Genomic DNA, 24,774 nt, shown 5'->3' with positions numbered 1-24,774 from the left:
CTGGCCCAAAAGACCAAAAATCATATGTTCTCCCTCATATGTGGACATTAGATCAAGGGCAAACACAACAAGGCGATTGGACTTTGAGCACAAGATAAAAGCGAGAGCACACAAGGGAGGGGTGAGGATAGGTAAGACACCTAAAAAATTAGCTAGCATTTGTTGCCCTTAACGCAGAGAAACTAAAGCAGATACCTTAAAAGCAACTGAGGCCAATAGGAAAAGGGGACCAGGAACTAGAGAAAAGGTGAGATCAAAAAGAATTAACCTAGAAGGTGACACACACGCACAGGAAATTAATGTGAGTCAACTCCCTGTATAGCTATCCTTATCTCAACCAGCAAAAACCCTTGTTCCTTCCTATTATTGCTTATACTCTCTCTACAACAAAATTAGAAATATGGGCAAAATAGTTTCTGCTGGGTATTGAGGGGGTAGAGGGGAGAGGGAGGGGGCTGAGTGGGTGGTAAGGGAGGGGGTGGGGGTAGGGGGGAAAAATGACCCAAGCCTTGTATGCACATATGAATAATAAAAGAAAAAAAAATTTGTAATTCTTATTTAAGGTTGCATGATTCTTATTTAATTTTTAAGTTTTACGCTAGTTTCTCTTTTATTATTAGCACATTTGTTCATTTGCTTTTTCATATGGACACATATATAACAGATTTAGACAAATGTGGCATTATTATCAATAAATGACTAAGTTAAGAATAATACATTTTTCTTGTACTTTTTTTTTACCCTCATAAAATATCCCAAAGATGTTCAGTCAGATTCCTGCATTTGAGGTCAATTCTCACAAGATTTCTCTCTGTGAGGTATAGCACCAACTTGGTGTTTATTTTTCTAGCATTTAAGGATTTTAAAAAATTCTTGTTTTTGATTATTTAAACATTTACACAATTCCAAAGTCAAAATTTATTTTGAGATCTACTCAGAGAAGTCCCTCCCTTATCCCTTTCCTTCCAGGCCCTTCCCTTTAACTTTTAAAAAATCACTCCATTATTTCTTTTTGAAAAGATAAACAAATAGGTATATAAGTGAATTCTTTCACTTACTTTTTTTTTGTTCATATTTCTTTTGATCTTTAGGAAAGTTTGTAATTTAACTTCTTGGCTTTATACCTCTGTCTAAACAATTCACACAAGCCTCTTCCCCCTTACCCTTTTTTCTTTGGCATCCATTTTCATGTCACATCAGTTTGTTTTCTGTAGCTGTGAAGCTTTCAGGAAGCTTATTCTAATTTCTGTTTGCTCTCCCATTTCCTTTGTTGTATTAATTTTATATTTTGAGTACATTTAATACTGTTCTGTTTCCCTTCCCTCCTCCATTCAGCTCTGTTCTACAGTTCAATCATCTGATCCTTATTGCCATACCTTAGGACAAAGTATCTCTGTTATTTCTTGGTTTGCCAGACCCATTATGTACCAGATTCTTCAGGATGGGCTCATGGAAAAAAGTTCCCTGTGTTCTTATTGGTTCATATCTTTTTATCTGTGGAATTTTTTTTTTTTTTTTTTTTTTAGAAAAGAATATTACATTTTATTTTCACTTATGGACTTACAGTACATGAATTAAGAAATAAAATCATTGCAGGGTTCTGAAATATTGATAGCTTACGACCCAACATACCAATATCATTAATCCATTCTCCCTGAAAGCAGCCACACTAGCGGTTCAGATTTGGTCTTTGTTGTAGTTGTTGACATTAAGTTCTTACTATGAAATGCTCAGAAGCATTTGAATAATATATTACAGTAGGCATGAGCTAAGTCTCAATATTCCATCTTTGGAACAAATTACACCAATTTATATATTAAGAATAGGCGGCACTATTAATTTACCCTACTGTGAGTTTTTAATGACTGATTTTAAACAACACAGGGTTACCCCCAGCTATTATTTCCTTTAGAATTTCTAAAAGCAACAACTCTTGTTAGTATTTATAAAAGATAATGTTGAAAAAAGGTAATGTTAAAATAAAGGCGCTTTTGAAATATTTAAGGACAACATAAGGTACTGCCATTGGAAAAAAAACTGTACATATTTTCAAGCAAAACACTGAAATACTGTAGCAGTGTTTAACCGAATTACTTTAAAATAATGGTAATTGTACTACCTTACATACTGCTCTAATATCTAAACCTCATAATTACAATTTGCATATACAATCTGACAGTTAAAATTACGAACAGCCTGTGAAACACTATTTTTCAGGTTTGTTTTTGCACATAAAGTTGAAGTTGGTCCTTGATTTGGAGAACTATAACTACCTGGAAGCATTAAATTTCAGACACACTTATTGGTAGCCAACAAAAACCTCGACAGAGTGAAAAGCAATAGTACCATGCATGAAAAAGCAGCTGTTGTCCCAAGTGAAGTATCAAATTTAGCATAAATCCTCTCAGAGTGCTGTATGACCCAAAGAGTAGTCCCCAAAGAAACCAAAAGGAAGCAGCTGGCCAGCCCACAGCATTTCCACAATGGAGCAGTCCTTAAAAAGAGAAGGCTTTGGACCTTTAGCATAAGAGACAGACTTTACATTCTTTGATTTCATTTACACCTTTTTAAAAAAGATAAAGTATACCTGAACTCTTTCATCACACTTAAACTACTGGCGCACCGCAGCAGTTCAAGTTGACTGAGGTCAAGAGGCAGCCACCAGAAACTTGAAAGAAGCCCAGACCCCATTCTCCTCTTCCCTCCCATGAAGTCACAGACCATCTCTTCAAACTACTTGATGTCTGTAGGAGACTTACATTTTATAAACATTGTAGAGTTAGCTTATCACTAAATTTTTAAGAAAAGTCCCAAGATGTGTGGAAAAGTATGCTTGCTAACAGTGACTGCTACAATGACAATAATGAAACAGAGCCAGAAAAATAATTTTACTATTTTAAATAATGAAAGAGGCTGAACTTTTAAAATATATTAATTATCTGTTAATAGCTGATTAGCTTGACAGTGAACATATCCTTTTGTTCTGTGAGCTGAATTCAGGTTACATTTCAATTATAGTAGAGCTGCAAATTATAAATACAACCATCTCAATAGTAAAGAGATCATCAAGGCAGTAATATCAGATCAATTCTAAGACTCCACCCAGCACAGAGCACATGAGGTGCTTTGTGATAAAGGCTAAAAAGACCCGGGCTGATGTGGAAAGCAGGTCAGTAAAGACTCCAGTTCTGCATCATGGAATCTTCCAAGCCAAGCCGCTTTCCACAAACACAAATTCAGTCTATCTTTTCTTTTTGGACCAATCTAGGAGCATCAACAAAATCTTTCCCATTGTAAAGAATAATAAAAAATGTTCCAATGCTTGCTACTCCCCAGAAGAGCACATAGGCCAGTGTTTCTGTCCAAGTGTCACCAGCCATAAGCAAACAGATAATGCACATTGAAAAGGCAACAACCATGATAATAGGCAAAGCCAGGAATTTCCAGTCCCTTGGAACACTTAAAGGACTATGTGACTCTAATTCATCCACTGAATAGTTCCCGAGAAATAAGTCTATGGAATCTTGTCTAAATCCATCAGAAAAGTTGTTCTTGTAATACCGTATTAGTGAGTTCAAGCCATCCATTATTAGTCCCAACTGAGTTCTCTTTCCAGTTCTGGTAAAGTCAGTCTTCAAGGCACCAGTTCCTGCATATTGTTTGGCACAAGCATTTGCATTGTCAGCCCAGGCATTTTTGTAAATCTTCTCAAATTCATCTTGTTCTTCAAGCTTCTGTCCCACATGCAAAACTCCTAGTCTCTGAAGCTGGGCCTGAAGTGAACGTCGAGCTAACAAACTCTGGATCACGTTGGTCCTATCTAGACAATCCATACAATTACTGCGGAAGACACCTTCCTGGTTTGTCACCACTTTGCCAGAAGAGTCTACTAGAAAATAACTTAGTTCATCTTGCATTTCTGCTACCTGGTCCAATAAAATACTTAGTCGATCCCATCTCATATTTCTACATTCTTTATGGAAGTCAAAGGCAATGTACCTGATCATTCCACTTCCCAAGGAAGACACCATTGTTGCAAATGCCTGTTCAAGTGGCTTCTCTGAGCCCTTCTGGTTTACCAGATTGATTATGACTTGTTTTCCATAAATAATTACTTGTGAATCAAAATGCCTTTGGAAACCATCCATATGATTTGCTACTTTATTGATCTGTGGCAGTGGTTTGTACTTGAGATTTGGTCTTTGGGACCAAAAAACAGGTATTGATCCTCGAGTCTGTACAAACGAAGCCCTGCTCCCACTGTAGTGCACAATTTGCTCTGTTTCTACAAAGTTAGCAGCATGGCCTTCAGAATCAATTCCTCTTACATAATAGCGCACGCCAGCTCTGAAACAGCTCCTCCTGGAGATAAGAATCCAATCGAAGTATTTCCCATTAACAGAACATGAGTGCATAGTAATAAAGCCATGTAACACTGGAAGAGCAAACCGATGGACCTCTGGCTGAGCAGACAGTTCTCTGAGAAGATGCCCATTCCATACAAACCGCTGATCTGCCCTTTCCAAGAGACTCATTTCCTGAAATTCTGGACTTGTGTTGGACAACCGCTGCAAAGTATGCGTCAAATCATACGTTGTTGAAAAGTAGAATCCATCCATACTCAAGACATGGTTTAGCATTGCTAGGAAAGTTTTATTATCCTGTAACTGAATATCAGTCAAGTGCAACATTGTCTTCTTATAAGAAAGGACATCAAAATCAGTTGCTTTCCAGATTACATGATTGAAAAATTCACCTATTTTCGTCTTTTTGGTAATGACAATAAGATAATTACCTGCCACCAGATGGATTGTACCCAATATACCAAATATTGGTCTTGTGACAGCTGAAGGAGGAACATCTTTCTTGACTGCGAGTGTAACCTCTGTGGATACACGGTCAATGGTAAGTACATCATCTGCTCCATCATCACAAGCTTCCACATAAAATTTTTCAGGTGTAATATGCAGCTTCAGCCGCTCGTAGGCCGTCGCCGCCATCCTGCACCACCACCTCCTTCCTCTTCCCTCTTCCCGCTTCGCCCCGCGCCGCCACTTCGGCTACGGAACCACCGGTAACCCAGACACTGCAGCCACAGAGGCCCGGCCTCGTCCCACCCCCTTATCTGTGGAATTTATAGTAGAAGGGTAATTTGACTTCATAAAATGCCCAGTTCACATTATTCCTTTCTCCTTGGTATCAGAGGTGGTGGCTTTGGGTGATGAGGTCAAGAGTGTGCTCCCTTACAAAGGGACCTCTCCCTATGAGGACACAAGGGGAAGATGGCCATCTGCAGCCTGAGAGAGGCTATGCCAGAGCCTAATGACCTTGCACTTCCTGTCTCTAAAGCTGTGAGAAGTAAATTTTTGGCTTCTGTAAGTCATTCATTCAGTCTTATATTGTTATAGCAACAGAACTAACAAAGACTGGTGTTCTTCATCAAGTTGAGGCAGTTCCTTCTATTCTTAAATTGCTGGGTTTTTCTTTTATCATGAATCAGTGTTACATTTTTGTCAGATACTTTTCATGTGCCAATCAGTATGATCACACATGTTTACTCTTTAGCTTGTTAGTATGTGGATTATATTGATTGATTTTTTAATATGGTGTCAGCCTAATTGAGTCCTGCTTACTCATGGTTTATACATCTTTTGTGCATTGCTGGGCTCCTCTTGCTATTTATTTGTTTTGTTAACTTATTTGCATCCATCTCCATGAGAGATTATGTGAAGTTTTCTCCCTCCACACTATCCTTATCTCTGGTTTTAGTATCAGGGTAATAGTATCCTTAAAAAGTGAGTTGGCTGGAAAAAAAATTTGGAGGCTACTTAAAAAGCTAAACATTGATCTACCTTATGATACAGCAATCCCACTCTTGGGGATATACCCAAAAGAATGTGACACAGGTTACTCCAGAGGCACCTGCACACCCATGTTTATTGCGGCACTATTTACAATAGCCAAGTTATGGAAACAGCCAAGATGCCCCAGCACTGACGAATGGATTAAGAAAGTGTGGTATTTATACACAATGGAATTTTATGCAGCCATGAAGAAGAACGAAATGTTATCATTCGCTGGTAAATGGATGGAATTGGAGAACATCAATCTGAGTGAGGTTAGCCTGGCCCAAAAGACCAAAAATCGTATGTTCTCCCTCATATGTGGACATTAGATCAAGGGCAAACACAACAAGGGGATTGGACTTTGAGCACATGATGAGGCGAGAGCACACAAGGAAGGTATGAGGATAGGTAAGACACCTAAGAAACTAGATAGCATTTGTTGCCCTCAACGCAGAGAAACTAAAGCAGATACTTTGGGGCAACTGAGGCCAATAGGAGAAGGGGACCAGGAACTAGAGAAAAGGTTAGTTCAAGAAGAATTAACTTAGAAGGTAACACACACACACAGGAAATCCATGCGAGTCAGCTCCCTGTATAGCTATCCTTATCTCAACTAGCAAAAACCCTTGTTCCTTCCTATTATTGCTTATACTCTCTCTTCAACAAAATTAGAGATAAGGGCACAATAGTTTCTGCCAGGTACCAAGGGGGTCGGGGGGAGAGGGAGGGGATGGGGGGGGTAAGGGAGGGGGTGGGGGGGTAGAAATGACCCAAACATTGTATGCACATATGAATAAAATAAAAATTTAAAAAAAAAGTGAGTTGGCAAGTGTTCTCCTTGGTTGTATTTTCTGTATGGTTATCTGGATTTGGTGTTTGTTGTTCAAATGTTTAGTAGAATTTTCCCGTGAAACCTTCTGGGCCTATAGATTTCTCTTTGGGGAGCTTCTTATTACAGATTCAACTTGTTTAATTGTTACAGGGATGTTGCAATTATCTAGTTCATGTTTGTTCATTTTTAGTAGTTTGTTGTTTCTTCTTGTATCTCCTTATTTTCTGAGGCTTTTTAAAAGAAATTTGTGTAAGCATTTTCATAAATGTTCATTGAAGCATGTTTATGATGGCTGCTTTAACATCCTTGTCACAGAATGGTAACATCTCTATCATCTCAGTGTCAGCCTTTGTTGGCTTTTTTTTTTTCTTTCATGTCGAGATGTTCCTAGTTTTTTGTACGACAAGTGACTTTTGTTTGTATCTTGGACATTTTGGTCATGTGCTGAGGTTCTGGTTCTACTTGAATGTCTTAGTGGCTTCTGCTACTAGCAGGCAGAAGGGACACCTGTCAGCAGCAAGCTGGGGTGGAAGTCCAGCCCTCTTTCACCCCCACCAACACTGCTGGTGGGAGACTATGGGTGGGAGTGGAGGCTGTGTTCTCCATCAGCCTCACCTGGTAGGACTTGGCTTGTCCTGTCACCTTTGCATGGAGTAGGTAAGTTTTGTGAAAAAGGTTACTTATAAGGTTTCCCATTTCTAGTCCTTTCCTTACAGAGAGCAGGCTTTTCTTGGGACTTTAACTTTTCTGTCTGTCTTCTTTGTCATTTTTAGGTTGTTAGCTAGACAGACTACCTTTGGTCTCCACCTTTGAGGACTTCTTATGTTTGCTCCATGCATAATAATAAGCCAGCAGAAGAAAGGGAGAGCCAGAAGCTCTGTCTTCCTCTTTGTCCTTGGCCAGCTCCATGGTTTTCCTTGATTAGTGTTATCAGAGGGTTGTACATTACTTAGACTTTAACTTCAAGAATCAACTTTTTTACTTATTGATCTTCTCCACTGACTCTTTTTTTCCTTTATTTAGCTTCTGATCTTTTTTATTTTTACCTTCTACTTTTTGTAGGCACTTTCTATTCTTTTTCTAATGTTTCACATTGGATTCTTGACTCACTATTTTTCTGCCTTTATTTATTCTTAATAAAGACTTTTAAACCTATAAACTTTCCTGTAACATTGTAACTGCTTGCTGCCAATCTTGGCATGCAGGAATTTTATTGTTTAGGTCTGTTTTCTAACTTCATTATGTTCTTCCCATCCATTTCTTATAGAAGCATTTTAAAAATGTAACAAGAGAACTATAAAGTTGTCTTTTGCTAATGATGTGTAATTTAATTGTCTAGTTAGTAGAAAGCATAGTCTGTTGATCCATGTCTTCAAAATTTATGGAAACTTACATTATGAGCTAAAAAACTCAGTTTTTACTTTATTGTCTGAGTTTTAAGCTAATGTGTAACTTCTAGTTGTCAAGTGTAGAGGTTAATAAGCACTGTCATATTTTTTGTGTTGTTTGTATTTTCTACATCTTTATTACTTTTAGAGCTATTCTTATATGAACAATAATTGAGATGAGTTGAGTGTCTCTGCTGTTCTCCCAGGTCCCCTTCTCATGCCATGTGTCCTCTATACCACAGATGCTTTCTGCAGTGAAATTGCTGCTCCTCCTGACGAATGTGTGTCTCCCCACCCCCTGCACTCGTGCGAACGCGAGCACACACACACACACACACACACACACACACACACACACACTCCCCAGGTTCCTCAGGTCCACTTTCCTGGGGATTCTAAAATCACAGCCCCCTACCACCACCCATTGTCTGGGTGTTTTAGTGGGGCTGGCCTGTCCATTTGAGATGGAGGAAATGCTTGGTCATTTTGGGGGAACTCCATTTCAGGGAAGCCTTGTAACTTGATTGTGCTGACCACTGATGCCTCATTAGAAGCTCTGATAAAGCACATTCCAGACCTAGAAACTTTGTGCAGTGTGGATGGTTGGGGAAGGGATGGTGTACCTGCTCTTCAAAACTCTTCACATGGCTCCACCTTTACTGCTGGATGTGTACCGAGAGAGAATTCAGCATGGATGCAAAACTTCACACGCAAAAGTAAAGAGCTCATAATCAGTCTGGGCCCCCCTATTCCCAAGTGAGCTTTGTCATTGTGTTGGCATTATCTCACACATGATCTCACCATCCTCTTCTGCAAGCCTGTAAGGGAGGGTGACCTCCTCTCTCACACAGGGGACCAGGGCAGCTCCAGATCTTATGCTACAAAAGCAGTACACTACAGTACGTGGGCCATGGCTGTGTTCTTTCTTCTCCAGACATACTCATAAGATGAAGGCTGGTTTTTGTTGTTTGGGCTTTAAGGTAAGGTCAAACAAAATTGTGTGTTGCACAGAGGCTTCTCTTTATGAATTCTTCCTCTTAACTGGGGACCCCAGAGGTTCTTGGCATCAGCTTGGACTTTCTCCCTGAAGAGAGGGGAGAGGTTCCTGGGATGACCCCCCAACCCAATCCCACCCCCCAGGTAGAGGAGCCCACAGTTCAGCTTTCTCATGCCTTTTGTGTTTTCTAACCAGTCTTAGTTAACAAAGGCATCTCTGGCCAGATGATCCCTTGTTAAGATATGGTAGCTACCCTGACACCTGAGAGGCAGCACACATGAAGGAAATCCCACCAAGGGCAGCTGGCAGCACTCTATGTCCTTATTGTCTGTCTCATGCCTTGTAGTGCAGCCCACACATTCACTAAAAGCCTAACAGTGAGCTGCTTCTTCATATGTAGGCACGTGTGTGTGAGCATGTCATTCCATGTGAATATGCCAGGGGGAAACCTGACATGCTTCGTGCCCATCTTTTGAGACTGATCTGCTATGGTGGCCTGTTCAGCCAACATTAGCACAGACTGCTATTGTTCCTAGTAGGCCCCACAGCAGCAGGCAGAGATGAGCAATGGAGCTGTGCACCTCACTTCTTGTATCCTCTACTCCTGTCCTGACTGTGAGCTTTCCCAGTGCCAATGGAATAGCACCCTCATCTCCCTGATTGGTGAAGTTTGAGGAGGTGGGTCACTGCAGGAATGTGTCTGTGGATCATACCACTTTCTAGGTTCTGTCAGGGTGTTCCTTGCCAACTTAGTGACTTAGATGTTCCTAAATGACATAAATTGCAAATGGATGTCATTTGGTTAAAGTTCTTTATTTTCTGGTTTCACCACATTGTGATCAAACTGCCATGCCATTTCTATTTCTTGTAATTTACTGTACCCTAAAATAGGCTGGGTTTTTAGTGGACTTTTCAAGTGTGTTTTAGAAGGTCTTTTCACTATGGTGTGCTGCCCTTGGTGTCTACCCTGTGCTGTTGATGCTCTGGTGTTTGTGTTCTTCTGACCCCATGGCTTGCCTGGGCTGACAGCAATGTGCTGCCGCTTGCTGGCACTTTTTCCCAGTCTTTTTCCAGCAACTATGGTTTCTGCTTGTTGAAGCCAGCTCTGAGTCACCTGGCTCTCAAGCTCACAGTGCACACAGCTTCACAGTGTCAACTATTCTGATTCATTGCCAGGGCAAAGCCATGCCCTGCCTGGTGTCCAGATTGCAGCTTGCTTTATCCTGATCCTCAGCCTAATGTCCTTCTGCCTGCTCCACTCCTCAGTGTTGGGCCTTTGTGAGTCATCAGCAGTCTGTGTGTACAGAGCACAGCTGGTTTTGACCCAGTCAGAAATTTTAATAGATGGTAAAGCCCATTCATGTGTTGATATAACTGATATGTTCAATCAAAACTCATTCCTGCTTCAGGTGTGTATTGTGTTTTATTTACCATATATAATTTTTTAAACTGTAGTTTGTCATCTTGGATTTCTTTTTATTTTAACCCTTTTAGAAATTAGGAAGGTTTGTGTTTTTGTTCTCTTGGTTACCTCTATATATTTACCCCTCAGTCTTTGTTGGAAATTGATATCAGGTCCCCCCATGGACCTCCAAAATTTGCACATGTTCCTTGTATAAAGGGGTGTAGTATCTGCATATAACCTCCATACTTCCTTCCACTCACTTTTTTTTTTTTCTGGTGGCACTGGGGTTTGACCTCAGGGCCTCACACTTGGTAGGCAGGAGCTCTACCATTTGAGCCCCTCTGCCAGCCCCCTTCCATTTACTTTAAATCATCTTTAGATGATTTATAATACTTAATACAATGTAAATGCCATGTTAATAGTATAGGGAGTAATAACAAGAAAAAACATCTATCCACGATCAGTACAGCTGCAGTTTTCTTCTGAGTATTTTCAGTCCATGGTTGGTTGAATCTGTAGATTCCAAACCAACAGACTCAGTGACTGACAATAATAATATCTTTCATAGTGCCCTAGTCCTTATTTTTCCTTTGACCTCATTATTTGGTCTATTAGCTTCAACTGTGTTCTTGTCTCCCACCTAGTTCCTATAGCCCAATCAATAAACTTACTCTACCTTTTTCCTCTATTTATTTATTGTATTTACTTCTTCAGAACAGCACCCCTAAGAAATCATCCTCGCACTCCTCTTCCATCCTTTTCCTTACTTTTTGTTATAGTCTTTGATCAACAAACATTTACTATTCTTGGTTGTGCTATATTTCCCTATTGTCTCTTGTCCTTATATTTTAGGAGACTTCACATTAAGTGCTTGTAAATACAGCACTGCTTGAGTTCTTGGATATTTAAAGCTCTAATTTTGAAGGAGTGTCTGATATAAAGTCCCAATTCGTTTTTACTGGAGTCAATGAAGGCATTTTCCACTCTACCCTGTGTTGTATGCTGTGTCAGGAACTGACATGGTCTGCTTCTTTCACCTGCAGTTCAGGGAATCTTCCTTGTCTCTGTGACTTACTTGATGTGCCTCTCAGGCTACTGTCAGGGCTCAGTGCACTCCAGTGCTTGAAGAGTCTTCTCAGTTCATAGAGTATTTTTTCTGAAAACACTTACAGGGTTTAATTTTAAGCACTAGTTCTGCATCAGACTTCTGCTTTTTGTGGAACTCCAATATATCTTTGGTTCTTTTCTGGCCTCTGATCTAGCAGCTTCTCTCTGATGGCTTTCACCTGGCTTGTCTCATTTTCTCCTGTTGTTTTGGTGCCTTTCCCATTCAATTTATTCTCCTTTGGCCCTTTGTAACAGTCCTCATTTCCAGGCTGATTTCATCCTTCTCTTTAACTTCTTTTGTGGTTCATTCTCATTCCACAGCTTCCTGTTTTGTTCTTTTAATGATTCATTTGCATCCTTGATACTTAGTTCTTCCGTTTCTGGTGTCTCTCACATCTGTACTGCTGTTAAAATTTTAGTATGCCCTGGAATGCTTAATAGTTCTTCTGGCTTTGTGGCTAGGGGGTGATTTCACCAGCTGAAAGGTTTGTTTTCGCTTTGTTTCCTCTCACCGGCCCTAATGGACTTCATGTTGAGAAGCCCATTTTCCCCAGGAAATGTGCCGAGCCTTCTTCCTACCTGCTTTAAAGAACAGCACTCCCTGCACAGATAGTGACAAGTGTCTCTGACTGGGGAAGTGTGTCAAGGGACTTACCAGGTTTCTCTGTCCAGGAGTATCCTTTCCTGCTGCTCAGCAAAATGCAGCTTAAAAAAAATAAACAGCCCTTCTAAGGAGATTAAATCAGCAAATCTTCTGATGTCTTGGTTCTTTATTTCTGTGGTATTTCTGTCCATTCTGCCTGCACTTCCTTCTCTTTTCTCCCATGGCATGAAGCCCTACCTCCCTCTTCCATCTTCTCATCTCTTCTGAGCATCTCTATCCCAAGACTTCACTTCTGATCTCTTGCACACCTCGCCTTTCCTTTTGAGCTCTCAGCAGTTAGTGCTTTGACCCTAAAGTCAATCTGTTCTCATTCTTTGGCTTTTGGGAGGGATCCTCTCTCTTCTTGAGGTGGATATGGATACTGCTTGCATTGTGCCGCTGCTAGGACTCTGTAGTGCTCCCCTCTTTCTGAAGTTTACACTGCCACCTCATCACACAGGATTAACTGTGGCATCTTCAAGGGATTGACCTGTGGGTTCTTTCTCTTACCTCATACTTTATTGGCAGGTGAATTCTCAGTTTTCTTCATTTGAGAAAATCATCTTGGCTGCTAGAGTTCTGAGAGCCCCCTGGACAAGGAACAAGAGGTCCCACTGTCCAGTCTGTCCTCCCCACTAAATCTCCATCCTCTTCCCTTTCCCTTTCCCTTTTCCTTTCTTCCCTTCCCTTATATGCTAGGTGAGCACTATACCACAGAGCCACATCACCAGCCATTTTTTATAGTAAAAATGGATAGCAAAATTTATTAAAATATAATAAAAATGACAACAGAATACATTTTAATAGACTGAAAGCAAGCTGTCTCTAGAGTGAGAACAAGAATAGACAGTCCAGGCTGACCTTGAACTCTCAATCTTCCTGCTTCTACCTCCTCAGTGCTAGGATTACAGGCATGTGCTGCCACACCCAACTTCACATACCAGGAGGTTCATTCTTTTAAGTGTGCATTTCAGTGGTTCTGGTATATCCCAAGCATGAGCTTCAGGGCCCAGCTCTACACTTTGGCCCAGTCCTTTAATCCCTGTGCTGCACTTACACAGCAGCCTTCCCAGGTATGGGCCCTGTGAAAGAGGGAGGTTCTCACTCAACCTCATCATCATGGAATCTCCTTGCATGTTTAGTGTTTTCCTGTTCGTTTAGTTTTAAACCTCATGCTGTGGTGCAGGTAAGATAACCAAGCTGAAAACAGCCTTGGCAGCTTGGTCACTGGCTGCCTGGCTGGCTCAGGGAGCCGCAGAGATGCTCAGCACAGGCTCTGCTTACTGTTGGTGCTGTGATCTCACCATTTCAGTGTCAGATGCTCCTGCAGAGGTTGTTTATAATGCCCATCTTAGTCATTTGAGGAGGCCATGTGAGTATGCACCCACAGAATAGATTAACAAACACAACCAGGAAGATAATGGTATGAAATGAGTACTCATAACTGGGAGTCAAATTTCCAGGGTTGCCACCAAAACTGAATTCAGAAGGTAAAAAGTCAAAAGTGTAGGCCGAGGTAAAAAGAGGCACTCTGGGACATGCACTAGATGGTGCAGAAGGTGCTCCAGTGGGTGAAATGGCAAATGGAAATTGTAAGGTATTATTTTACTGTCTGTGAAAGTGGAAAAGCAGCAGTACTTAACGTGTAATTTAATAAATGGCATTTTGAAATCAGTGTATTTACAGATTAATATACTAACTAGTATAAGTAGAACATTTAGACAGGTTTGCCAAAAGATCTCCTGTTGTGAAATGGATGCCTCTCAGTGGCAGCAGCCAGTGCCCTGAGTCAGCTTTGCTGGCGCACATCACATCCCCACAGCCGTGAATTCTTCAGAAGTGTGTCCTGCTCTGTGCAATGCCAGAAGCCTGTCTATGGAGGCCCAGTCTTAAAATGAGGTCATGTAGCTGGGCGCTCACATGTCCCTGTGTTTCTGTGTTTCAGGTAGGTGGTCTCCAGACAAGCCAGGTCCACTACAGAGTGATGATGCTCTGAGCCACAGTGAGACTCAGCATTTGTATCTATGGACCTGATCTGAACTGCAGAGCCTGCCTATGGGGGAAGGTGAGTTGCTGTGAAGTCCCTTCTGCTTGCTGCTCACCAGGGATGCGACAGCGGGACTGAGCTCACCCTAGAAGAGTGCGTATGTTGGAAGTTCTATAGTCTTGTGTTCTCCCTGCTTCAGTCCACGATGGGCCCTGAGGTTCTGTTGTGCATAACATTGGAGAAGCAGAGATTCCCTATTCCAGCAGTCTTGGCTGGTCATTGTTGTATACCTTCAGGCCCAGTGTGTTGACTACCCATATGGGCTTGTGCCCTTCCCATGGAAATAACATGGGGAAATGGGGAATCAGGAGCAAAGTGCAGTTTTCAGGAATGAGGAACAGAAGGCTGTGCTGGAGCACTGAAAGTCATCACAAGTGTCTCTAGAAAGAGTGAGTCCTGACATCCTAAGGCAGGGCAGCATCAAGATTTGAGTGTTCTTGCAGTGTTTCATCAGTACCAGTGACTCAGGCTATTATCACAAACTTGCAGTGATAGAACTGCGAGGGAGTTGTCTGAGGATTACTGTACCTGGAGGCTCTAGCACACTGCAGAACCGCCAATAGTCAGTGACTTGAGCAATGTCACAAGTGAGGATGTACTGTCAACATGCTTAACCTCTGCACACAGAAAATGTACAAAGCTGGAGGGTGTTTTATAGGTGTGCCTCCACCCACAAGGCAACTGTACTGAAATTAGTAACAGAGGAATAGCTCATATAATGATGTTATAAAAACTCTTCACTGCAAGTGCAATCAAAAGAGAAATCAAGGGCTTTTAGAGCTGAGTGGTTGTGAAACAGCACTTCTCTACATTAATGTGACACACTAAAGCAGTGCTTGGGACATTTGTAATTATAAACACTGTAAGAAACAGGAAAAATTAAAATGCTAGCATAAACTCCAGTTTGGAAAGAGGGAAGAGAGCGAACCCCATGATACAAAGAGGCAGGAAATAATAATAGAAAGGGAATGGGGGTATGGCTCAAGTGCTAGAGCACTCGTCTAACATGCACAAGTCCCTGGGTTCAATCCGTAGTACCACAGGAAGAAAGAGAGCGAGGGTAGGGGTGGGGTTTCTAGGGCAGAAACCAGTGAAATAGAGAACACAAAAGCAGAGAAAATTAACAGAGCCAAAAAGCTGGTGGCTCGTGCCTGTAATCCTAGCTACTCAGGAGGCGAAGATCAGGAGGATCGCAGTTTGAAGCCAACCTGAGCAAATAGTTCGTGAGACCCTATCTCGAAAACCTTTCGCAAAAATAGGACTGGTGGAGTGGCTCAAGGTGAAGACCCTGAGTTCAAGCCCCAGTACTGCAAAAACCATGAAAACATATACATATATCAGTAGAAATTACTACTTTAATAGATTAGTAGGGAAAAATAGCATGATTAACTCAATGCAGAATAGTGATGATGTTTAATACTGTTATTGGAAGGAGGTGTTAACAAACCAGGAGTAGAGGAAAACTTCCTAAACTTGGAAGCGCTCACACAAAACCCCAGCACATGCATAGTACTATAGAGAACGTTAGGTGCATTTACTGTAAGACCAACAACAATGCCAGGTGATGCTGCCACTGCCAAGTTTTACATAGCAGACTTGCAGGGATCAGAGGCAGTATTTGAAGGGAAGAAATGCACTGGCAATATTCGTGGACAGTATGATAATGTGCTCTAGAAAATCCAGGAGAGTGCAAACTGCTGCAACAAATAGAGTAACTGAGCAGGTTTTCAGAATGCAAGATCACATATAAAAATGGGTAGTCTTTAAAAATGCAGTGCAGTCCACAGTGACATTGGAATTCGTAGAGTATGCAAAACTTAACCTAAGTGAGAATGCTCAGAGCTCTGTAGCTAAAATTTATGCTCTAATAAAGGACTTGGGTGACATGAACAAAAGAAAGAGATTTTGTACTTCATTGTGAATATGTTAATGATGTAAGTGTGACAGTTCTCCTTGCTCAGCTCATAAGCACAGTGTAATTTCAAATCAAAATTCTAGGTGGAACACACCCATGTTTACAGCAGCACTATTCACAACAGCCAAACTATGGAATCAGTCAAGGTGTCCATCAACTGATGAATGGATAGAGAAAATGTGTTTATACACACACACACACACACACATACACACACACACACACACACACACACCCCACATACTGGAGTATTACTCTGACAGAGAGAAGAATGAAATTAAGTCATTTGTGGAAAATGAAAGGAACTGGAAATCATCATGTTAAGTGAAATAAGCCAGGCTGAGAAAGACAAAGATCACATGTTCTCTCATATGTAGACTCTAGACCTTTAAAAAGAAAAAAAAATGTCATGATTATAAGGCGGGGACTGTTTATAGGGGTGGGAACCAGCCAGAGGAGAGAGGATGAAAGGAGAGAGTGAAGTCAGGTTGAATATAATTAAAGTAATTCATACATGTGTATGAAAATAGAATAATGAGGTCCATTAAATTATTTTTAAAAAGAAGGAGGGATAAGAAAGAGTAATAGAGCAGGTGAATTTGATCAAAGTACATTATACGCACGTATGAAAATTATCACCAGGAAGCCCCTTTGTACAATTAACATACCCAATAAAAAATTCCAGGTGGATTTTCAAGAATTCAGTATACCTTTAGAGGCCATCTGAGGGTCTAAAGGCTACCAAAGATTTAAGACATTTGTTGGCATTAGAGAAGCATGAAGCTGGAAGCCTGGCTTCCCAAACAGTCAGACATCACATAGAGTCAGAGTCACAAAACAGTGTGCTCTTTGCATCAAATCGGACAAAGATGTAAATGTAAAAGGTAAACACCATTGACTTAGTAGGAGAAAAATTAGGGAAACGCCTTCATTATTGGGGGCAAAAAAGGAATTCATAAATAAAACTTCAAAACCAAAAATGATATGACAAGATGGTTAAGTTGGATTACACCAAACTAAAGATTTCAAGGAAGGATTCTAAAGTTAATTTAAAAATGGGAAAAAGGAGAAAATGCATGGGAAGTTGGAAATCAACACAGTATCAAAATCTGGAGCATATATAGAACTCTAAGTGAGTTCCCATTCTAATGGGGGCAGAATACAGCCCCAAACACCCTCATCCTAATCCCTAGAGTTGTGACTGTCCCCTCAAGTGGTAGGGCTGAGGTCACAGATGACTTTAAAGCTGCTCCCCTCTTGGCCTCTGCAGAAGATGATCCCATGGGCCTCTGTAACTGCATGGGCCCTTTAATGTGGAAGCAGGGACAGAATGTCAGAGGCAGACCCGAAGATGTTGAGCTGCTGGCTTTGAAGGTGGAGGAAGAGGCCAAGAGATAAGGGCTATGGGGGTCTCTGGGCACTTGAAGAGATTCCCAGGGCCCTCAGAGGGAACGAAGCCCTGTGAATCTGGAGTGTAGCCCAGAGAGATCTATTCCAGGCTTCTGGCTTCCAAAATTATAAGATAAGATAATCAATTTGTGTTGTTTCAAGTCACTAAATTCGTGGTGATTTGTAACATCAGCAATAGAAAACCAGTATGCACTGTAACTTTGACAGAAAAAAATGGCAAAGGATTGGGATGACAATTTACAGAAGAGAAATTCAAAAGTCTGATATGGAGATGTTCAAACTCCTAGTCAGAGCAATGAAAAATACATGATGTGATACCACTTTGTGCCAAGTAGACTGTCGAATTAAGTGCTGGTGGAGCACGCAGACCCAGCAGCATTGTATGCTGGAGGCCAGGCCAACATATGCTTCTGTAGACTCCACATGAAGTTCCCAAGGGACCACACACCACACTCACTGTCACACACTCACACACTCATACTCTCACATTCTCACAACACTCTCATACACTCACACTCTCACATACTCACACTCACTGTTACTCTCACACACTCACTCTCTCAGTCATGCACTCACATTTACTCACAGTCTCACATGCTCACACACTCATTCACACTCACTCACATACTCTCTCACACACCCCACATACACCACACACCTCATTTGGTCCTGTGAATGCAGTCATGGAAGATATCTCAGTGTCACTTCCTGGAAGACAGGAGACAGGAAACATGAAAGCATGCCACAGAACAGCTAGACAGACAAGGCACACATGAATCTTAAAGCAACATGCTGAGTTAAACATCCAAGAAATATTAGTGATTTTGAACCATTCTATTTTTATTAGTTAAAAGCATGTATAGAAAACCAAATACTTGGGTTGAGGGTATAGCTCAAGTAGTAGAGTGCCTGCCTAGCAAGTGCAAGGCCCTGAGTTCAAATCCTAGTATCACCAAAAAAAGAAAAGAAAACCCAATACTCATATATTTCACAAAAATATGTAACAGTAGAAGTCATGCATTAAACATTGTAGAGAGTTTCTGAGGCAGCAGCAGCTGGGTGGAAGAATGAGCTGGTGAGAGAATTGCAAGGTATGACAAGGACAGTGTATGTCCTCTGGAAGCAGTGAGGCTGAAGCACCATAAACTGAATGCAAGAAGCTCAGCATATCAGCCCTCAGGCTGGTGGCAGAGCACCTGCCTAGCCAAGTGTGAGATCCTGAATTCAAACCCCAGTGCCACCCAAGCAGTCAACATGTCAGCTCTCTGTGCATGAGGTTAAGAAAAAGATTTTAAAGCAGTCAAACTGAAGAAAACTAAAAAACAACCTTTTGAAACTGGAACACAGAAGGTTGAGGTCAAGCTGCCTTGTTTTACAGCAGCTTGAGGCCAGAGAGGCTATGCTGGTCATGTAGTATAGGGGTTAGACTCTAGACTTGCAAAGCTCAAACAAAACACTTCATGCCCTGCTTTATGCTGCTGTGAATCCTTTGTTAACATTCACTTTTATTTTTGATTATACATAACTTAGAATGTAGCATCAGTTAAGTGGCATTAAATCCATTTACATTGTTGTGCATTCGTCACTACCACCCATCTCCAAAATCTTCATTTTGTAAAACTGAGACTCTGTCCCCATTAAACAAGTCTCCAGCCCCTGCCACCACCATTCTTTCTGTCTATGAATTTGACCATTCCTGATCCCTCATAGAGGTGGGCTTATATGTTAGTTTTCTTTTTACTTCACTTAACATCGTGTCCTTAAGGTTCATCCATGCTACAGCATATATCCAATGTTTTCACTCTCTGTTTGTTTGGTTTTGATGTATGGGGGTTGAACTCAGGGCCTCATGCTTGCTAGGCAAGCACTCTACCACTTGAGCCACTGCACCAGCCCTTTTTTTTATATTGGGTATTTTCAAGGTAGGGTCTCACAAACTGTTTCCCCAGGCTGGCTTTGAATCTCGATCCTCCTATTCCTGAGTAGCTAGGATTACAGGTGTGAGCCACTAGTCTTTGTTTCCCTCAGTCTTTTTATAGCTAAAAATACCCCATTTCATGTATCAAGGCCAACATTTTGTTTATCCACTCATCCATTGATAGACACTAGGGTCACTTCCACCTCTTGGCTATTGTGAATAATGCTATTATGAACATCAGTATAGAAATAGGTCTTCAAGACCTTCTCTCAATTTGGGGATTATATACATGGAAGTAGAATTGCTGAATCATATGTAGTTCTTTTTACAAATTTTTTGAAGAATAACTACACAATTTTTATTCCCACCAACTGTACACAAGAATTCCAGTGTTTTCTCATTCTGAACAACACTTGTTATTTTTGGTTTTCTGGAGCGTAGTCATCTTGATAGGTATGAAGCACTATCTCACTGTGGTTTTTATTTATGTTTCTATTTTCTACTACTATAACGCCATACTTGAGACTGGGTATTTTATTTTAAAAAGATAGTTATTTAGCTCCCAATTCTGGAAGTTCAAGGGCATGGCACCAGTACATGCTTCTTATGGTGAGGCCTCATGGTGGATGGCATCACAGTGACAAAGTATGTGTAAGAGGGAGGGATCACATGATGATACAGGAAGAGAGAGAGAAAGAAAGAGAGACCAACCAGGGACTACTGACTGGGGTCCTACAGGAGCTACATTAATCCCTTTCAAGGGCACACTTCCCATAGCTCACTCAGTACCTGCCACTAGGCTCTGCCTCTTGAAGGTCAGTCACCTCTTAACATTGCCACATTGAGAACCAAGCTCCTAGAACACAGACCTTTGAGGGATAGACCACATCCAAACCATAGCAAAGATGCTGATCACCTTTTCTTGTGCTTGTTGGCCACTTGATGTCTTCTTTGGAGAAATGTCTGTTCAAGTCCTTTGTCCAGTTCTTAATTGAATTGTTGGCTTTTTCCTTGTATTATAGGAGTTTTTTTATATAGTCTGTGTCAGTCTTATAAGATTATGCTTCGTATAATTTCTTCCATTCTATGTTTTGCCTTTTTACTCTACTGTGTCTGTTGATGCACAGACATTTTGCACTTTAACATAGTCTAATTTACCTATTTTTGCTTTTGTTACATGTCTCTTTTGGTGTTATGTCCAAGAAATTATTACCAAATCCAATATCATGAAACTTTCATTGTTTTTTTTTTTCTGAGTTTTATATTCTTGGCTCTTAGGTTTAGGTCACTGATCAATACAGTTTATTTTGCATGTAGTATTGGGTAAGGCTCTATCTACATTCTTTTGTATGTGGATATCTGGTTTTCCCAACACCATTTGTTGAAAAGATTTTCCTTGCTGGTGGCACATACTTGTAATTCCAGCACTCAGGAGACTAAGACAGAAAGATTGCAAGTTCCTGGCCAGCCTGGACTACATAGCCAGACTCTGTCTCAAAAAAAAAGAAAAGAAAAGAAATTGGCTTTTCCCCATATAATGTTCTTGACACTCTTGTCAAAATCATTTCACCACACTTTATTTTATTCCATTCATCTGTCTGGCTTTATGCCAGCACCACACTATTTGATAACTGTAGCTTTATATTAAGTTTGAAGTCAGGAAGTGAGAGTTCTGTGTGCTCTAGTGGTTTCCAAGAAAAAATAATGAAATACTTCCTAAATTTGACATTTAAAATCCATTTCTGATTTTCACATTTTTTTTGAAGATTATTTTAGCTGTTTGGGGACTCTTGAGACTCCATATGAATTTTAGGGATGCAAGAGATATCATTGGGACTTAGAGATTGAATTAAAACCTGTAGATTGCTTTGGTAGTATTGACATCTAAACATCTAACAACTTGAAGTCTTCCAATTCTTGGACATAGGACATCTTTCCATTTGTGTGTACTTTAATTTCTTTCAGCAACATTTTGTAGTTTTCAGTGTGTAAGTCCTGTACCTCATTGGTTAAGTTTATTCCTAAGTATTGTGTTCCTTTTGATGCTATTGTAAGAAGAACTATTTATCTAAATTCTGTTTGGATTGTACTTTGTTAGTCATAATCCTTTCTCGTGAGGTGAACAGTAGAAAGAATGATTGGCTTCTGGCACTGGGGTGAGATGGGATAGGATAGAAGAAGCTGCCCCTTGCTGCCAACCCTGGAAGGAACATTCTGGGAAGCAAATGACAGCAAGAGGGTAAGGAAGACAGCCAGCCAGACGGTTAGCATCTCTTCCTCCAATACAGCCCTCTGTACTGGATTCCACTCAGACCTGCAAATTGGCCCCAAATTCGGATGGGGCACCCCTAGAGAATAATTAGGAAGGGCCCAAGGAACAGAAAAGGGATTTGGGCGCTCAGAGAATTGGAGTGAATCTCCACACAGGCCCCAAGCAGCTGCATGGGAACGATAGTGAAACCACAAGCTACAGTATCTAAGAGAGGGGGGAAGGAACCTCACTCTCCAGTGTGGAGCCCCAGTCTTGAGAGGTAGAATGAGCCCCTGATGCCTTTTCCCTCACTCTGCCTTCCCATTGCTTTATCCCAAAAGTGAGCAACTTGGGAAGTAAGTGGCAGAGTGCGATAAAGAAAACTGGAACATTCTGATTTAGGAGTGAAAAAGAGACCAGGGAGCCAGGAAGTGCAGAAGTCCTACCTAGGCTGCAGGAAGGATAGCTGCTGCTCAGTCCTAGATGGGGCATCACAGAGAGGCACACACACAGGTCTGGACAGGGCTGCAAAGACTTTGAGATCAGCAAACACAGAGCTGGCTAGAACTTTAAGCCTGAACCCAGCCAGGCCAACTGGATCCTCAGACTAAAATTTAAATGCTGTCTATGGGATTTAAAGAGGGCCAGAGCTGTGCCTTACCCAACCAGTCTGGATCCTGTCAATTAGGATCATGTGCTGCCTGGGTCAGAGAACATGTGTCTGTCAGCCCTGCACCTACTGGCAAGTGCTGGATGGTCTTGAGTGCCTGACCCCATGTTGGCACAGGGCATGGCTGCAAAAGTAGTGTGTGGAATCCAGGAAGACAGAAAACCCATAGTGGGATGAAAGAGCACCACTAAGCCAACACATCCCAGTGACTAAGAAGCCATGTACTCCCAGTGCTGTCCCCTCTTTCACTCTGGGACCCACACTTGGAACAGACTCTGGAAGGGGATGGAGAGAAATATATGGCCTCCAAGGCCTTTCTTGGGGTGTTGGTGAAGAGAATCCAGGGGTGATGGTTGGGCCTCACCTTGCTCCCCTGGTGCTTCCCTACTTGCCCCATTCCTAAGCCCTCGTCCCCCCCCGCCACACACACACACACACACACACACACACACACACACACACACACACACACACACAGACACTGCCCTTTAGCCCTGCCCTACACCCTTCCTCTAGGCATTGCTAGCCTTTCCCCTGGGAACCTTGTGGACATCTGCCACCTGCCTTCACTCTTGCTCTTGCTAACCTAAATGACATATGAGACTCTCCCAGACCACTAAGTTTATTTGGGACCAGCAGAGCATGGCAGTGGGAACATGTGTGCCATTGTAACCTGTGGGCCTGTTCATAATTAAGATGGGCAGTGATTTCAATTAGCGAGCAAGGGAGAAATGTGAGTGAGCTGCTTGTCTGCAGAGTTTATTTGTCTTGGACCTTGGAGGCAGGAGTTGCCACTCACTCCATGGAGATTGCTGATGCTGCCTTCTGCACAGGGCATCTTGTCTGAATTGTTGCAGACAGGATGCTCTGTGCAATATACCTTATACATACATAGGAGGTGTGCAAAGCATGGGACTTATAGAGGGAGAAGGAGAAGGAATCTCTTATGAAATTTAGCAAGTCCTTGAGTGCCTCCTTATGGTTTTCCTACGAACCTATGCAAGCCCCAAGCCACACCTGTCCTGCCAGCTCCAGTCATTCCCTCTTCATCTGACTTGTGTATATTACCCTCCTGACAAGGCAGACTTCATGTGGGCAAGGAATGCTTGACACTGCACTGTGGAACCAGGATCTGGGGTGGTGTGGTCCTTGGCATCAGCAGATGCGCCACAGATGGCAGAGTAGCCTTGCTGGGCCAGGTGGAGCCAGGCAGCAGAGCTAGCCAGTGAGCTATGGGTCAAGGCAAGAGAGAATTCACAGAGAATGAGTGCACCATGCAGGTTCCCAGCATGGCCAAGCATCAGAAGAGCGTAGATGCATCCCACCCTTGTTCTGGGTCAGCTAGTCTATAACTGCTGACCTCACTGTTCCCAGGTGAGGCAGAGAGCTGGCTTTTTCGTCTCTGCCCAGATAAAGCTGGCTGTAACAGGTAGCATCTCACCCCAGTGTTGGAACCTCATGACAGCAGCTGTCAGTGTGACTGGCAAGCTCCCAATGCACCTGGTCCCTCTAGGCCTCACAGTGCCTTTGTTCAAGGCCTTGTGGCCTTTTCCAGGCAGGAGTGGGCACTTAGGGACACATACTAGCAAACCAGCAGACTGGAGCACAGGAATGGCTGTACCTCTGTCCTACCCTTAAAGCACAGGGGCCAGCATTCCAGGCTAATAGGCTGTGGCTGGAGACTGGGACACCTGCCCCAAGAGGTCTGGTATCTACCTGCCAAACCACAGCAAAGTGCTTGGCTAAGAGGGTGGAAGAGACAGCCCCTTCCTTTAACACAAGGACATTTGAAAAAGAATCTGAGCCATAGGCTATGCACCTGTTGGAGCTGTAGAGGCTCCATCCTACAATGGCCTTCCCTAGCTCTCATGATACACGTGGCCCACAATAGTCATTATTGACATGGGTACTAGAAAGAACTTGCCATGGTAGGTCAAGTCTGACCTCCTGGTTTGCTGATATAAAGACACATCTGGCTGGAGCCAAAACAGGTGCTTTCCCTTCCTGGACGGATGATGGAGCCTGACCTGAACCTCTCTCGCTGTCACTGTGTCTGACCTCCCAACTGTCCGTTAGGAATCCTATGTGCTCTGGTGGTTTCAGAGAAAAAAATAATGAAATACTTACTAAATTTGAAATTTAAAATTCATTTCTGATTTTCACAGCAACACTGTGAGGTTCTTAATTTTACACATTGAAAGCTGCATATTTGCAAGGGGTAAATAGGCTAATATTAAATTATGTAGCTCAATCTGCTTAATATTTTCACGCCAAGATAATGTTATTTATATGTGTTAAACATACATTTTGTGGTTGCTCCTCATATGGCTTTTATCCCTTATCTT

At 41.9% G+C, this 24,774-nt stretch overlaps 2 protein-coding genes across 11 annotated transcripts in view; one reads left to right on the top strand and one right to left on the bottom strand.

Annotated features, from left to right (window-relative positions):
* The window catches only part of Pcbp3 (poly(rC) binding protein 3), a 243,203-nt gene that overhangs the window by 154,720 nt on the left and 63,709 nt on the right, over positions 1–24,774 (top strand). For all 9 annotated transcript variants that reach the window (XM_074072471.1, XM_074072468.1, XM_074072470.1 and 6 more), the window contains exon 3: positions 14,164–14,283. In XM_074072471.1, coding sequence (XP_073928572.1) covers positions 14,274–14,283 — 10 coding nt within the window. In that variant the 5' untranslated portion in view covers positions 14,164–14,273. The remainder of the gene's footprint in view (positions 1–14,163; positions 14,284–24,774) is intronic.
* Positions 1,527–5,115, bottom strand: LOC109695886 (phosphatidylinositol-3-phosphatase SAC1). Of its 2 annotated transcripts, XM_020178660.2 has the most exons (2): positions 4,796–5,082; positions 1,527–4,667 (listed from the first exon to the last, which is right to left on the bottom strand). In XM_020178660.2, exons 1-2 carry the CDS (start codon positions 4,943–4,945, stop codon positions 3,237–3,239), a joined length of 1,581 nt encoding a protein of 526 aa, XP_020034249.1. In that variant the 5' UTR covers positions 4,946–5,082; the 3' UTR covers positions 1,527–3,236. The 2 variants fall into 2 exon arrangements, with proteins under 2 accessions (XP_020034249.1, XP_020034248.1); XM_020178659.2 differs by having other exon boundaries at positions 1,527–5,115.

This window comes from Castor canadensis, chromosome 5, assembly GCF_047511655.1.
Source record: "Castor canadensis chromosome 5, mCasCan1.hap1v2, whole genome shotgun sequence".
Classification (NCBI taxonomy): domain Eukaryota; kingdom Metazoa; phylum Chordata; class Mammalia; order Rodentia; family Castoridae; genus Castor; species Castor canadensis.
This window is presented reverse-complemented; position numbering and strand designations above follow the sequence as displayed.